Raw genomic sequence first — 14,689 nt, 5'->3', positions numbered from 1 at the left:
GTAGGAGTTATCCTTCATCCCACTGAGCTCTTCACAGGCGGGCGGTCTCCAGCAACATCGGGGAGTTATTAAATATGTACTTAGCCCACCATTTTCATTGGTAGATTCTTTATGTCTGCTTAACGTGTGCTAGTTAGAAGTCCTGATTCTTTCTGCAGACTTGTTTACTTAGCCCTGGGGATCTATGATCCCCTGCCCCTTTAGCACTAATTTTTACAAACACAGCATTTCCCCTTTAAAAAAAAAAGGAAGAAGAAAAAGAACTCAGCAGGTCATTAGTTAAAAGAGGCCAGGTTGTGGGGGCCTGCCCCAAAAGTTGAAAACTCAATTAAAATGTTTGAGGCAACAACTAAATAAGAATTAGCTCTTTTTCACTAGGAAGGGGCCTTCTATATGATTCTGGGGCTGCGCAGAAGTCAGTTTTTTGTGTGTTCTGCGATCAGTTAACACAGCAAATCCAGTTTCAGTTTGGTGGAAGCAGAAAAAGTCTTATGGAAGCAGGGAAATGTGGGCCATTCTGTCTCTACCAATATCATCTTCTTGGCTTCAGACTAAACATTTAATTGGGCTTAGTCATATATTTACTCACTGACATGACAGCTAGCACAGCATACAGATTTTTGGGGTGGGGGTTGTTTTTTTTCCTCTCTGTTTCTCTTGATCTGAATGAATTCATACGTAGATTAGAGCTCCCCCTGCTGCTGTCTTTATTCTAGAGATTACTGTAACTTTTAAGGCCCTGGCAAGTGAACATTTACAAAACTTTTGCTCATACTTCAGGCTAAAAGCTCAGTGACGTTTACATGTTGAAATTGCACAATGCTTTCTCAGAACTTTATTTCTCAGCCAACTGAGCTGGAATAAAAGAGGAAGGAAAGAAGTGGCCCTCAGAAAGATCACCTTCTGGTTTAACCGTACTTTACCTACAAGGAATTATAGGGGACCTGGTTGTCCGTTCAGTTATACCGGCAGAACAGGTTGGAGGTTCAGATCCACAATATTGATAGCTACATTCCCCCTTGCTAAACTTTTTTAACCTTGAGACCTAGTGTAAGAGAAGAGGAATGTGTTTTAGACCTATCCTCTTGTTTTGGCACTCCAGATTCCTTTAGACAAGGACTATAAAAACAGGCACCTAGTCCAAAAGTAGGCTTGTAACTACTATTTGCCCCTACAAAGAAAGCCATGTAAGCAATAGGCATCTTCCAGGGCTGCCCTTCCATTCACTGTAAAATAGAACCTCAACTTGTGTAGCCTAAGGATGCCTGTACAAGAGCGCAGAGCCTGCTCCAATGTGCTGTAGTTACAGCGTGTCAGAGAAGACTCAGTTAATCGAGTCTGCTGGAGTGTGGTAATTATTGCGTTCCAGCAGCCTCCCGCATCCAAAATGACAGCAAGGGTGCTTGAACTAAAGCTCATTGAACAAGCTATGATTCAAACATCCCTGCTGCCATTTTGAAGCTCAGGGTCTCTGATGCATGAGATGCTGCTCTTGGAGCCTCTCTAATGAAAGCACTCCCCTTCAACCCCCACCACTCCTGGGCCACATGCAGAAGTACCCTAATACAGCTGGAGTCCAACCAATGGAATGATGCCTTCTTACACTACCTTAGAATCCAGTCCTTTGTCTGTAATATATGTTGGCATGAAAATCAAAAGCTACAGATCCTAGCATTCAGTTGCAGTTCTGAGAAGTGACTCACTTATCTGCTATGGGCAGTGGCTTTTGAAACTGGAGAGACTTCCAAGATGCGAGTAGTACACTAGGACTAGGGACAGAAATTACACATAAACGAGTATAAGTGATTGGAAACTGGTTCAAATCTGTAACCCAACAGAAGTTCAGTACACACAAACTGTTTTCAAAATGGCTGAAACTGGTTTAAGATAAGTCTGGATGGGTGTAGTATCAGACTTAACTGATTGAGGTTAAATCATTTTATTTGAACTTCTGTCCCAGCTCCCATGAACTCATAGCCCCCCAGCATCCCAGGATGCTTTACACCACCCCCACAAACTCCCCCCTGTCTTCTCGACAGGGTGGGTGGGGTAGTCTTGGCTCAAGGTATCTGCTTCAGCCAAGCAGGGAGATATGCTCTAGCGCTGCAGGCATGTGGCTGCATTTCCAGAATCAAAAGTCAATGTCTGTTCGCTTGCTTAGCAGTTGAGTTTATGCAGCTTAAACTAACCTGTGAAGATTGAATCAATTCAGCTTCAGGCTTTTTGACTGTCTGTACTTAGCCGTAGACACAATGATAGTAGGACTAAAGATAAGTGGAGCTTTTATATTGTACTTAGTGGTTAATAAAACAAGACAATGAAACTCATTGTACCTGGACCAAAACACAAGTTTTAAGAGTAGGCCTCTATTGCACTGTGCCTTTGAGTTTCTTCTTACCCAACCAGTCTAAATGTCAGTTTCAGTCTGGTATATTATTTATTTGAATTTGGTGTGCTCTATTCATCCTTATGCTGAAATACATTGCTGGTCTTCTATCTTTCAAATATGATATGAAGACAGCTGTATGAATTTTTCCTTGTTGGTAAATTGTGCACATATGATATGATGTTTTTAGTAATGTCTAAACAATGCAATATGGTATATATCAACAAAGGAATAATTTAATGTAACCCAGCACAAAGGCTGAGTCTTAGAAGCAGTTCTTTATAAATCGACAGATTTTGGAAACTGAGCCAACAGACCTACACTGGAGCTGTACAGGAAAACACCATGAAGAAATTAAATTCTCGCGGGGGGGAGGGGTGTCTCCTTTTAAGCGTTGTTAATTTCTAGTAGAACATCAGATGGAATTTGTCACATTTATTGCATTTCTGTTAGCACAATGTACTGAAATATCAATTTAAGGAACAAGAAACTTTTTCAAGCATAAGTATGCCTCAAATAGTATGTCTCAGGTCAAAGAATATGAACACTTACAAATTTCTATCTTCATAGCACTTTTAGCACCGTTAAATGTGCTTCCTTTGAAGTTGGTTGCAAAATAAAATAGAAGCAGAAAGAAAAGCATTCTTGCCATAGGCATTGTCCCAATTTTGTAGATGGGGAAGCTACATTAGAGAGATTGATTGTTGTCAATTGTTGCTGTGTAGATATACCAAAAGTATGTGGCCAAACCAGAGGAGATGGCTGTATAGCTTCTGAGAGTTGAGAAGGACCACCTACAAGTTTAGTACTGTCAATGTATGTTTGTATGGCATAGTAAAGAGTGGCCATGGATTGACACCAGTTTTTACAGATGGAGGTAGATACAGGTGGACAGTACAAGTAGAATCATCTTAGAGCACTATATTTTATTACAGCTCTGTTATGTGATCTTTTATCACTTCTTTGTTACTGTGTTCCCTATGATACTATACATGGACTTGGAACCTGCTTACCATTCCAAACAACACATGTAGATGAATCCTCTGCACTCTCTCTCTAGCCACAGGCAAGCCTCCTTTGCTTTTAAAAACATGCTCAGCAATTTTTCCTAGCCAGTCAGATCTCTGTCTTGAAGAGTGCTAAGCATTTGGATAAGCTTTGTTCGTGCAATTTATTCCTTAGATTCTCTCCTCACATCTGGCCCAGAGAGTATAATAAGTGAGCTCATCAACTGAGTAAAGAAACCATGTTCCACTAGAAGAAGCAATATCTTTCAAATGCTCTAGCAGAAAAGGTGAGGAAATCTTTGAACTCTGCAACCAACAGGCTCTAAATGACTCCCAGCACAGCACAATCTCCTAAGAAAAATTCTGACTTTTGGACTAATCTGAGTGAGTCAGATGGAAATGCCAGTGGCAGAAGACAGCATGGAAGTGGTAGAGTTCATGCATTTAGTAAGGGTAGTCTTGTACATGGAGAGGTATATACATGCTTAAATTTGTTTAAGTCAGTACCTGATATTTGAGTGCTCCTCTTTAAGCTTCAGTGTGATGAATGGCATGAGAACACAGATATGTAATGTTTAAGATTCCCCCATCAGTGAACCAATCTTGTTTTCAGTGGGTTCTGCATTATTGAACCCACTCAGTAGTCCTTTCCCACCTTGCCCTCTTTTCCTGTTGGATGGAGGTTCACTTGGAGCTGACAAGCTAATGATTCCAGAGTTAGTTGCTAATATCAGCACTATTTATCAGAAGGGACTATTTATTAAGTGCCTTGATATGTGGGCCCAATTTTCAAAAGTGCTGAGCCAGCACAATTCCTGTTGATACCAATGGGAGCTGCAAGTGCTTGGTATCTCCGAGCATCAGATTCTTCATATTGGGAATCCAAAATCCATAGCCATTTTTGAAAGCTTAGTTGTAATTCCATTCTGTGGCTCTCCAGGCTGAAAGTAGGTTTTGGAGTGGTGGGGATAGCAATCCTTTATGAAATGCATGATCAACCTCTGAACCATGAAAACAGGGAATAAACAAATTAAACTATTCCAAAGAGAATACCTGTGCTGCTCATTCAGTGATAAAGGATTAGTTCAGATGCTGGTAAACCTTTTGCTTTCTTACCTATCACAAATGCATAGAGATGTTGCACTGTATTGTATTTGCAAATTAGAAATGCAAGTTTTAGCTGCATGTGCATGTTAACATAGGAGCAACAAAATCTTGTGACACTTAAAAGGTTGAAGTGTTTCTACTTGTTTTTTCCTCTCTCTCTCTCTCTCTCTCTCTCTCTCTCTCTCTGTCTCTCTCTTTCTCTCTAGCCGAAGACCACCCCCTTCACCCACTCGACCCACTGTAATTCGTCCATTAGACTCATCCCTGTTAGACTAAGTGAAGTTTCTGGCATGCCATTAATTGCTAACTGAATATATGGAAGCAACTTGCTTGATAACTGTTGCAATAACCAATGTATAGTCGCATGTATGGACACCTGTAGGCAAGTAACCAATTTTACTAATATACTCTGTCCATTCTGCACTGCTTATGAGGTCTCATACATTTTGGGAAGGTCTGGGAGGCCTTGAGTTTTCCTCTTGCAAACAGCTGATTTATTAGCAAACGTGCACCCAAAAGGTTGTGTATTCATAATTCTGTATAGTCAAACAAAGGCTTGCCATACTGCGTGTTTGTGCTGAGAGTGACCAAAAGTCAGATGGTTTCTATAGGTGCCTACACTTAGAAGGTAGAATCCTTAAGCAGAAAGATTTGGCTTGATTGGGTTAGGTGTCTAGGATCCCTGTAGAGTCCATGAGGAGAGTTGGGTGCCTCTGAAGAGTAATCCGGGTTTGGGCCCTAAGGCCTACTAGACAGAGAATGGGGAGAGTGGGGTTCAGAAAGCAGAGGTAAGTAGAGGTAGCCAATAGGAAACGTACAAGCTCAGTCTCCCTCTTGCCCCTCTCCAGAGTTTAGGCACCTCTATGTACTTGCAGTTCACAAAGCCTAATCCTATCCCTGAAGGTGGAGAAGGGAATGGGAGAGCCCAGGACTCTTCCCTCCCAGGGAAGTACCCTTAGCATCTACAGAGCTAGTTTCGATGGCCGTGAGGGCTTAAAGTGTGCCTCTCTTTTTTCCCCCTCCAATTTCAAAAGGACATCTTGTTTTTAGAAGTAGTTTTCAGGGCTATACATCAAATTGTTTAAAGAAAGGTTTTCTGTAAGTTGACATTATGTTGTTATACACATTTCCTTCCTCAAAGGCCAGCTGGGCTGAGAGAAACAACGTTGTCTCTAATTAAAGCTCCTGTAAATCCCATAATTATGCGTGTCTTCATGTCTCTCTCACAAGTCTGATGGATTGATGCTTTCACTATAATTTCTCAACATCAGAAATGTAGTTTTACAGAATGTTGCTAAAGAAAATAATGCCAAGTATGGCATGGTGAGCTGTTTAATTGGCTGTCCTCCACTGTGGACCAATAATGAATAACTCTCTTGTTTAGTAATTGACAAGGGCCAGGTTGTGACACACACCTGTAGTGGATAGTATTTCCACTTGGGAACACCATATAAATTAGGACTGTCCAACTTCTAAGAGGCCGGGGCCCACACTAGTGCAAGACATGGGCCCCCAGGCAGCACCCCCTACACACCACTATACCATGCCATGGGCTTCCCTGGTGTTATGGGCTGCACCACCCCACCACATCCCCTGCGGCAGGAGCAGGAAGTGAAAACTCATGGAGTTGGGCAGCCTAGAGACCCCAGTTGCAGCTTCAGCTAGATAGATAAGGGGGCAGTGGCTCAGTAAAAGCCTAAGGGTTACACATCAACACCTCATGGGTTGCATGCTGCCTCCAGGCCACCAGCTGGACAGCCCTGGTATGAATGAAATAGACCATGCCCTGAATAGGCTACCAATATCTTATGTTACCATGAGAACTACATTTTTACTCACAGAGTTCAGATATGCGGATTTAGGTCTCAGCTTCCTCAAAGCTGAGTGTTGCTTGGTTCTGGGATATTGGTTCATACTAATCTTTCATTTCCATGGCAGTCAATATAACAACAAGACAAAGTTGCACTAAATCAAGATTTTGCATTTGTATATATGGAAATCCTATGTGCCTGAGTATGACAGCCCGTTGGCCCAACTAAACAAATGATGAGAAGTGACTAGTTATGCATCCTGGAGATGTATTATTTTAACAGAGGTACATTTTCAGGGGTTATATTTGCACAGTGCCTAAACATTTTATCTTCATTAGTTAGCCTGCCATATTAAATAGTTGGGGTTAGTTTAACCCCAAATGTAAAGCAAATAAAATCAACAAAACTAAAACTAGAGATTAAATCAATGCACAGTCTTTCAAAAATATCCATTATTGTTACTGTTTGGTTTTTTACAATTACATTTACAATTCCCAATGTAAGGCCATTGATGGATTTGAAGGCCACCAGTAAAATCAATATAAGAAATTCATTTAGTAAGATACTATATAGTGCTATAGTACATAGTACCTCTGGTTAGGAAGAATCTAGTCAGAGAATTGTAACCAATGGGAATTTTGCCTATTAAATATTCCCAGACTGCTGATTAAGTAATAGTTGTATCCACCCCTAAAGCAAATCAAGTTTCTACTACATAAGAGGGCTTAACTTAGGAAAAGAGCATGATTTGTATGTTAGCTTAAGTTTAATTTCCTGTCAACCTTATACTTGTAACATGCACCTGTGGAGTCTAGAGGTCACCGTTTTAAGTACTGGGAAGAGGGAATTTGTTAATGTAATAGCATGTTGGTGATCTTAGTGAATTGCTGAAATGGCCAAAGTTTATTTGAAGAACATGCTAAAACATTAAACAACAAATTTATAAAATCACATTTAGTAAAAAGATATTATGTATCCTAAATTCAGTTATGCTGTTTTGATCTAAGAAAGTAAAACTTTACAATACAGTGGGGTTTGCTTTTTTGGTTGGGGGGGGCAGTATTTCTTACACTGTATGTATTTATGTGGAACTGCACTAGTAGATGTACTGCATGGTAGGGCTGTGCGAAGTGTTAGTCCTTGATTCAATTGGGCAGAGATTCGGCCTAATTCAGTGGCTGAATCTCTGAATCCAAATTGAATCAGAGGACCCTTTAATCTCTCCGAATCAAATTGGAACCTTCCAAATTGATTCAGAAAGATTCAGCAATTTGGACATAGACACAGATTTAAGTGTTTTTTCTACATACCTCTAGGTAGCAGGCGGCTTGTGAATGCTGCTGTGCTGGGGTACATGGAGTGTCCCACAGCAGCACGGGGGGGGACCACCCCAGCATGCTCGGCAGAATATCTGGAAGTGGACCAGAAGCAGTTCTGGTGAACTTCCAGTTGCACTCAGGGCCACCCCCCCTGGCTCAGCAACTGGTGCTCCCTGGGTTTGCACCAAATCTCCAGATTCGGCATCAAATCAGCATTGAATCTTCAGATTTGGATTCAGCCAAATCTAATCAGGGACAGTGATCCGAATCACCTAATTGAATCACTGGCCCTGATTCGGACCAAATCCAAATTAAATAGGGCTCACTTCGCACACCCCTACTGCATGGGGCTTCATCAACACAAATTATATGTTCATTGTCAGTAGCTTTTCCATATGTAAATGGCAACTCACCTTCATTGCAGATCCTACTGACCACACCTTTAACCTGGTTTTTGGAAACTGCTTTAACTTAAAATTTGCAATATTTATTCAAAAAATATAGGGAAAATTCTCTAATTAAATCTGTTGGAGATAGCTACATTCTGAAAATAAATTGATTAAAATGAATCCAGATTTTTAATACTTTTTCCTCTAAGGCTAAATCTTGTGCTGTTCAGAGAGGACTGACTCTGACTTGTAAATCTAGAGTAACCCTTACTGTAGTCCTCAGAGTTAGTGGAGTAAATCCTGTAAGAGCAAGATTAGAAATAGATACTAAATCTTATTAACCTGAGCACTCGTTGCCTTGCACTTTGTCACCATTTGCTCCCCTGCAACATGCATGTGAAAAAGTCAAGATGGTGGTATCTTTAATGTGATTTTCACTCACTTTGCACTGACATGACAAACAACAGAAGGTACAGAGAATCAGGCTCATTATTTTTATCACACAAAAAAATTATGTTTCTTCTAAATTGCCAACCTTAACTCTGATCACTTAGTGAGTAATGTTCTTTTGGCAGTAATCTTAAACTATAAACACAACACAAGAGCCTCCTGAAAAGAACCACAGCAATTATATGCAAGCATGTTGATCAGCTTCAATGGCAAATGCAGGTAGCGTTTTACTCGGTGGGCATGTCTACACGAGATGCTACATTGCTGTGGTGATGAACTACATCACAGTAGCAATGAGCTATGTTGCTGTAGTGATGAGCTATGTCGCTGTAGCTTGTTGCTACTGCGCACTAGCATCGGAAAAGACTCATGCAGCACCAGGACTGCCGTTACTGTGCAGTCATTGAGTACTTGCTTAATCAAGTACTAAATGACTGCAGAGTAACAACTGCACAGTCTGGCGCACATGTAGACGCACTCAGTATTTACTTTTTAGAACAGAATATGTAGCCAGGACTTTTCTCAAGAAGCAGCTGTTCAAAACAGTGCTGCAATATGTTTTTTAAAGTACAAGACATTTACATCTTGTTTGCTATTTTGAACTGCAAAAAAGCAAAACATTACATTCCAATGGTTCTTTTTTATTGCTCCAGGATGCAATACTCTGTATTTTAATATGCAGCTTGTTTAATACCTAGCATATGATAATATAAGAAACTGCTTCTGCCAGTCAATGAATATTCATCTTAAAACAATGGTTCATTTTCTTAAGTTATACAGTAGGTAGAACTTAAATCTTTTATGCATGATGCCCCTGATTCTTTTTAGTTCCTCTGCATGTGCTCCCCAGGAATGGCTGTAGCAGCCTCTCCCTGCATACCTGAAAAAAAGCAGGTTAGCTTGCCAGCATATCCCCTGGCATTTGTTAGGAGGGGAGTTGCTGTCTGAGATGTAGGCAGCCTTTCTTTCCCCTTGCAGTCCAAGGGCACTTGTGCAGTAGTATGCTAAACCATGGCCATGTCTGAGTAGTATGACAAAAGGCTGCTTTCCTTTGTTCAGTCTGATTCTAGAAAAGCTCAGAAGACAGGCCCTAGTGGTTGATTCTCCTCCTTACATTCCCATGGGGACGTGAAGGGATTTGGGAACTTGTCTGGCTTTGAGGATGAAGAGCTGGAACAATGACTCCTTAGTTCAGTGATCTCTGTTCCATTCTTTATTGGATGGTCATCTGCACGACCACATATAGTTTGGTTTCAGGATGGTGTTCATCCATCATTTTAATTAGGTGAGACTTAGGTCTCAGCATGGAGAGCATACAGCTGACCCTTCAGCTGAAAAAATGCAGTATGTCAGCTTATACCATGACTAGCTTTTTATCCTTAACCTGAGGGATCCCTTCCTAATAACAAGATTATCCATTAAATGAAAAGGTTAATATTAAGATAGTTAAGTGTTAATATATATTTACTTCATTGCTTGTCTTATTGCACTTTCTATATAAGTCTCTTTTAAAGGAAACTTTTATTATAATAAGAGACATGTATGTCTTGTATGTGATGACATTTTGTGTTAGAATATGGAAAATATTATACTCTATATTAGAAACATCTATTTAAAACTATGTGATACTTTATGCAGAAGTTATTAGGTAGACCTGTTTTGTTTTGTTTTTTCCTCAAGGACTGAAAACAACTGAATTCAAAGCAGACCTCTTTTTTTCCATCGGTATTGGTGAGGTGTTTCACCTGTCTCCTTTGGTGGCTCATCTCCTCCTGTTTTGTCTCTGAATCCATTATTACTACGTTCTACGTATAAGACAATAGAACAGCTCCCTTTTGTAAATGGACATTACTCTGCCTATCTTTCCTCTTGCTTTGTCTGCAGGCGAGCTGATAGAGATGGCTTCTCCCGTCCAGACAGTCCACCACTATTTCTTGATATGTGATTTGTTCTATGTTGCCTGCCATTTGTGTTTTGCTTCCTGGTTTGTGTGTTAACCCTTTCTGCTTTTCTAGAATGATGTAAACACTGTCTTCTTTTTTTTTTAATAAGAAACAAGTGCTCTGCTTCTCTCTGAATTTTGCTCTGTATGTAAATGCCCTCATTCATTTGAGCCAAAACATCTGCCATTGGCTTTGTAGAATGTAAATGATTGCTGGTGTTGACCTTTGTGCACTGTGAATGGATTCCTGAAACCTCAATCATTACTGAAGGTCTCATACACCTGCTGTAAAATGTTATACTGCATTTCTGAACCTAAATAAATTGAAACAACTGATTGGCTTTTATTATTACTTTCGGGAGATGCATGTGTGCCTCTCCTGTCTTTCAGTGTGTTCTGTGCATGCTGCATTCTTATCTTCTGTTAGGTTTTCTTTTAAACAGCTCAGTCTCTGGCAGTATTGGTAAGGATTTACTATGTGAGTGTCAGAGTTTTGATTATTAGGCAGGGGTGGTATGTTTCTGGCTCTGACACAGGACAGCAGATTTCACCTTAAGTCTAATTTGATGCTGTTCCAGTGGAATGGACCACTGCTGGGCTGTCCTGCTAGGAATTTGGGGTAACTTTTTCCAGCAGGCCTTTGGAGGGTGTTGCTTAATACCTCATTAAATACAGCTCCTGTGAACTTTCTAGCTGAGCAGAGGGTCAGTGTGAATTCTCAAGAGTGCAACTGGCCTAAATTGGTATGGTTGCAAACTCTGCCCAGGGTGATTATGTATGTGCAGATGAATAGAAACATTCATCTGAGTTCCCATATTCCTTTTCTGAGTTAGTGACAGCTGACTAACTGAACTTGGTACCCAGAGGAGAATAAATGGTTTCTACTGCATAACAAATAGTAAAAGCGCAAATCTTCCTAGAGTCTGGGCTTAAGTCCCTGAAACTTTGGCTTTCCTGGGCGAATGGGGCACCCACAGTGGCACTTTGATAGGTGAAACAGGAAAAACCAAAGATGGGATGAGCACAGCAGCAATAAGCATATAATCTCCTCATCAGAATTTACAGTAAGTTTGCCATAATCATTGCGGGCATTTTTTGAGTAGCTTTAATGGACTGGGGCAATCTTTGTTTTCACACAAACCTTGTACCTCTCATTAGAAGTTTGTCGCATGCCTCTGGTCTAGCTGTCATACACTAAGTGTCCCAGAGTGAGAACTCACTTCCACACAAGCTGACAAGCTGGTACATTAGTGCTGTAGGCTTCTCATCATGGTGGTCAACTCATCTCTCCAGCTCCAAATGGCAAAGAGATCCAGCATGTTGCCACTGCTTGCTATGTATCTTGCTGTAATAGTCTGATTGCTCTTCCTTTGCCCAGCCTTGGCATCTCCCATTTGAGGTGTCTCCCTATAACAGAAGGATAGCAGTTTTTATCATAATACCCTTCCCTTTTACAAAACAGAGACTTCCTGCTTTACAAAGGTCTTCGGGCAGCCTGAGCAAAACTTACCTTCAAAAGAGAGCCCACTCCAGCAGTACTGAACAGAAGTTAGCATCCAGCATGGTAATCCATGTAATTTTGTAATTGTAGTGAAACCTTTTCCCAGAATATAACTTACTGCAAGAAAATTAAGGACACTTCTAGGGCTGCTGATGTTGCATTTGTCCTGGGAGATATCATTTCACCTCAGGATATCATTCAGATATCAATGCCTGTTGTCCTGGGACATACCCTAAAAACGTTCATGGGATAAGAAGTGCTAACAGTTTGCCCCAGGACATCACAAAATATGTCTGAACAGTTATCCCAGGATTATGTTATTAAATCAATGACAGGAAAATGGTGGTGCATTCAGAGCCTCACTAAACCCTAATTGGAAGGGCAGTGTGTAAAGATACCACCAGTCCCAGGACTTTTTTGTTCTGGGGCAAACACACACACACAACTTGTCTCGGGACAAATGCAACATCATTTGTTCCTAGTTTATGCAGCAATCACTATGACCCTAGTTTGTTTGTCCTTATTCCAGAGGATGTGGTACCCCAGTGACAAAAGTGGGGGCTTTATTGATAACAGCTGATGCCAGTATTTCAACCAATAGTCTTGCTTCCCTTCCCCTCCACCCTCCCCCAGTGCACATCCTCTCCCTTTTTACCTTAACCAACTTTATTCTGGTAGTTTGGGATATGGGCCATTTTAATGTATCTTAATCTTTTTTACTTAATTCTCCACCACCCTTCCCCATGAATGTTGGGTTCTTTTTTGTCTTTTATTTAGGCGGCCTCCTCCAGCAGTTCCAGGAAGATCATCCTAACACAAACATTTCATCTCCTTTGTATTAAGCACAAGCCTTTTGGATAAATGCTGGTTAATTTGCACTAGTCTGTTTGTAAATGGAAGATGTTATTTGCAATTGTCAATAAGAAACCTGAATGTAAAGTAAAATAAAAATTCTGTTTGTAAAGTAAGGTTCAGTGCACAGTTTTTCTGTGGAACCATTTTCTTCTTCCATCAAAAGCCCCTGTGAACAATTTTTGGACTGTGTTGAAGCCCTGCCATCTAAAATAAAGAGGACAGGATATGCTGCTGGGATTCCATCAAAACTTCTTGGAGATATCCCGAGGTCCCTTCCAGCCCTAATGTCTATGAAGTCTATGAAATCTATGATATCATACACTATGAGACTGTAGTGCACCAGAATGCAAAAATATATCTTTATATGTTTGTATGCTTCATAAAAAGAAGAGACTGGCAGCTAATCACGGGTTGCAACAGAACCTAATGCAATAAAATCACAAGGGACAGAATTATTACAATCTTTTCTCTGATGATCCTGTACTATGATGATCAACAAACGAGAATTTTTCCAACCTTTTTTTTAACTCAGTCCCTGGCCCACCAGTGGACTCTTTGGGTGTGTACAGACATTCAGGAATGTTAGGGGGAGGTTAGATCAAGTTAAAAATGCTCCCCCCCACAGTAAAATGTAAATCAGGATGGGGGGGGCAAGCAGGGAATGTTAGGTTAGATCAAGTTAAAATGCGCCCCCTAATAAAAGGTAAGTCAGGATGGGCGGTGGTCAGGCAGGGTCCATGGGAGGGTCAGGGGGCAGATGGGGTCCACAAGGAGGTCAAGGAAGGGGGGGTTAGTGGGGTTTGTGACAGAACTGGGGGGGGCAGGCAGCATCCACAGGAGGGACTGGGGAATTGGTGGGTAGGCAGGGTCTGTGGGGGGTGTTGCTGGAGTTCAGGAGCATTTGGTAGGATCAGGGAGCAATCTCCCCCACCCCCCATGACCAGAGGCTATTTTTAGCCCCTGGGGCCAGGGAGGAAATGGGGAAAGTGCAGCTTTACAGCTAGTGCTGGGCTGGCAGCTGGCCTTTCCTGGCCCCAAGGCTGTGGTAGGAGCTGTACAGAAGTTTGGGACACTTAGATCAATCTAAAAATGGCCAGCCCAATCTAAGACAGGTGTATGTTAGAAGCAGGGTTAACTTAGATCAGGTCAACCATTTTTAGACCAATGTAACTGTCTTGAACTTCTGTACAGTTCATACTTAGATTCACCTAACTAGTGTAACATCTGTATTTGGGTGAACTAAGTTAGATCTGGTGGCCAGTTTTAGCATAATCTAACCTCCCCCTAACCTTCCCTGAATGCCTTTGTGAATGGATCCTCTTGTAGAATCGCAGCCCAAATCGTTCAATGCATTTATCTGTGGGCTTTTTAATATGTCTTGCTCCATGGCAAGTAAGAAATAAAATGTGGATCTTCATGAAAAGAGCCTGTGCTTCTCTTCATTGCCAAAAGGCTGCTCAGTTTAGCGAGGAGTTAAAATGTAACCTGAAAGAGACATTAAAGAAACTATCTAGAGAAGGGAAATCTGATGTTTCTATTTATTTTTTTTTTCAAATAGAACAACAGGATGACATCTCACAAAATGAATATGCAAACAATGTGTGACTGATTGTGCACAAGTAATAGCTACAGACCAGAAGTGAACTGAGGACACAGAGGTATTGTCTGAGAGATGCAAATACAACATTTATTAAGAAAACAAAAATAATGAAGTGATAATGAACCAAAAAGCAATCTACATTTTCAGTCCTGCAAAAGCTGCGTGTTAAAGTACAAACAACCTAGACTAAGATTTTTCTCACCAGAATAGACAAGGCTCTCATGGCCACCACTTTGCCTCCTGGTGTGATTATTCAGACCTGCTCTGGGCTGGACCTGATGACAGAGGCTTCAGGACATTAGGAACTAGGTGAGGCTTGTTT

The 14,689-nt window shown here is 41.0% G+C and overlaps 1 protein-coding gene across 13 annotated transcripts in view; it reads left to right on the top strand.

Annotated features, from left to right (window-relative positions):
• Positions 1-12,876, top strand: part of DNM3 (dynamin 3) — a 330,309-nt gene extending 317,433 nt beyond the window's left edge. For 5 of the 13 annotated variants that reach the window (XM_019530779.1, XM_019530777.1, XM_019530776.1 and 2 more), the window contains one exon: positions 4,707-7,540. In XM_019530779.1, coding sequence (XP_019386324.1) covers positions 4,707-4,776 — 70 coding nt within the window. In that variant the 3' untranslated portion in view covers positions 4,777-7,540. Of the gene's footprint in view, positions 1-3,568; positions 3,681-4,706; positions 7,541-10,149 lie in introns of those variants that run through there. The other 8 variants (XR_002100165.1, XR_002100164.1, XM_019530783.1 and 5 more) reach the window with 4 other exon arrangements.
• Positions 12,877-14,689: the final 1,813 nt, after the last annotated feature.

The sequence above is a fragment of the Crocodylus porosus genome, unplaced genomic scaffold (genome assembly GCF_001723895.1).
Source record: "Crocodylus porosus isolate Cpor-Errol unplaced genomic scaffold, CroPor_comp1, whole genome shotgun sequence".
Taxonomy (NCBI): Eukaryota; Metazoa; Chordata; order Crocodylia; family Crocodylidae; genus Crocodylus; species Crocodylus porosus.
Note: the sequence above shows the minus strand (reverse complement) of the source record. Positions and strands in the feature narration are given on the sequence as shown.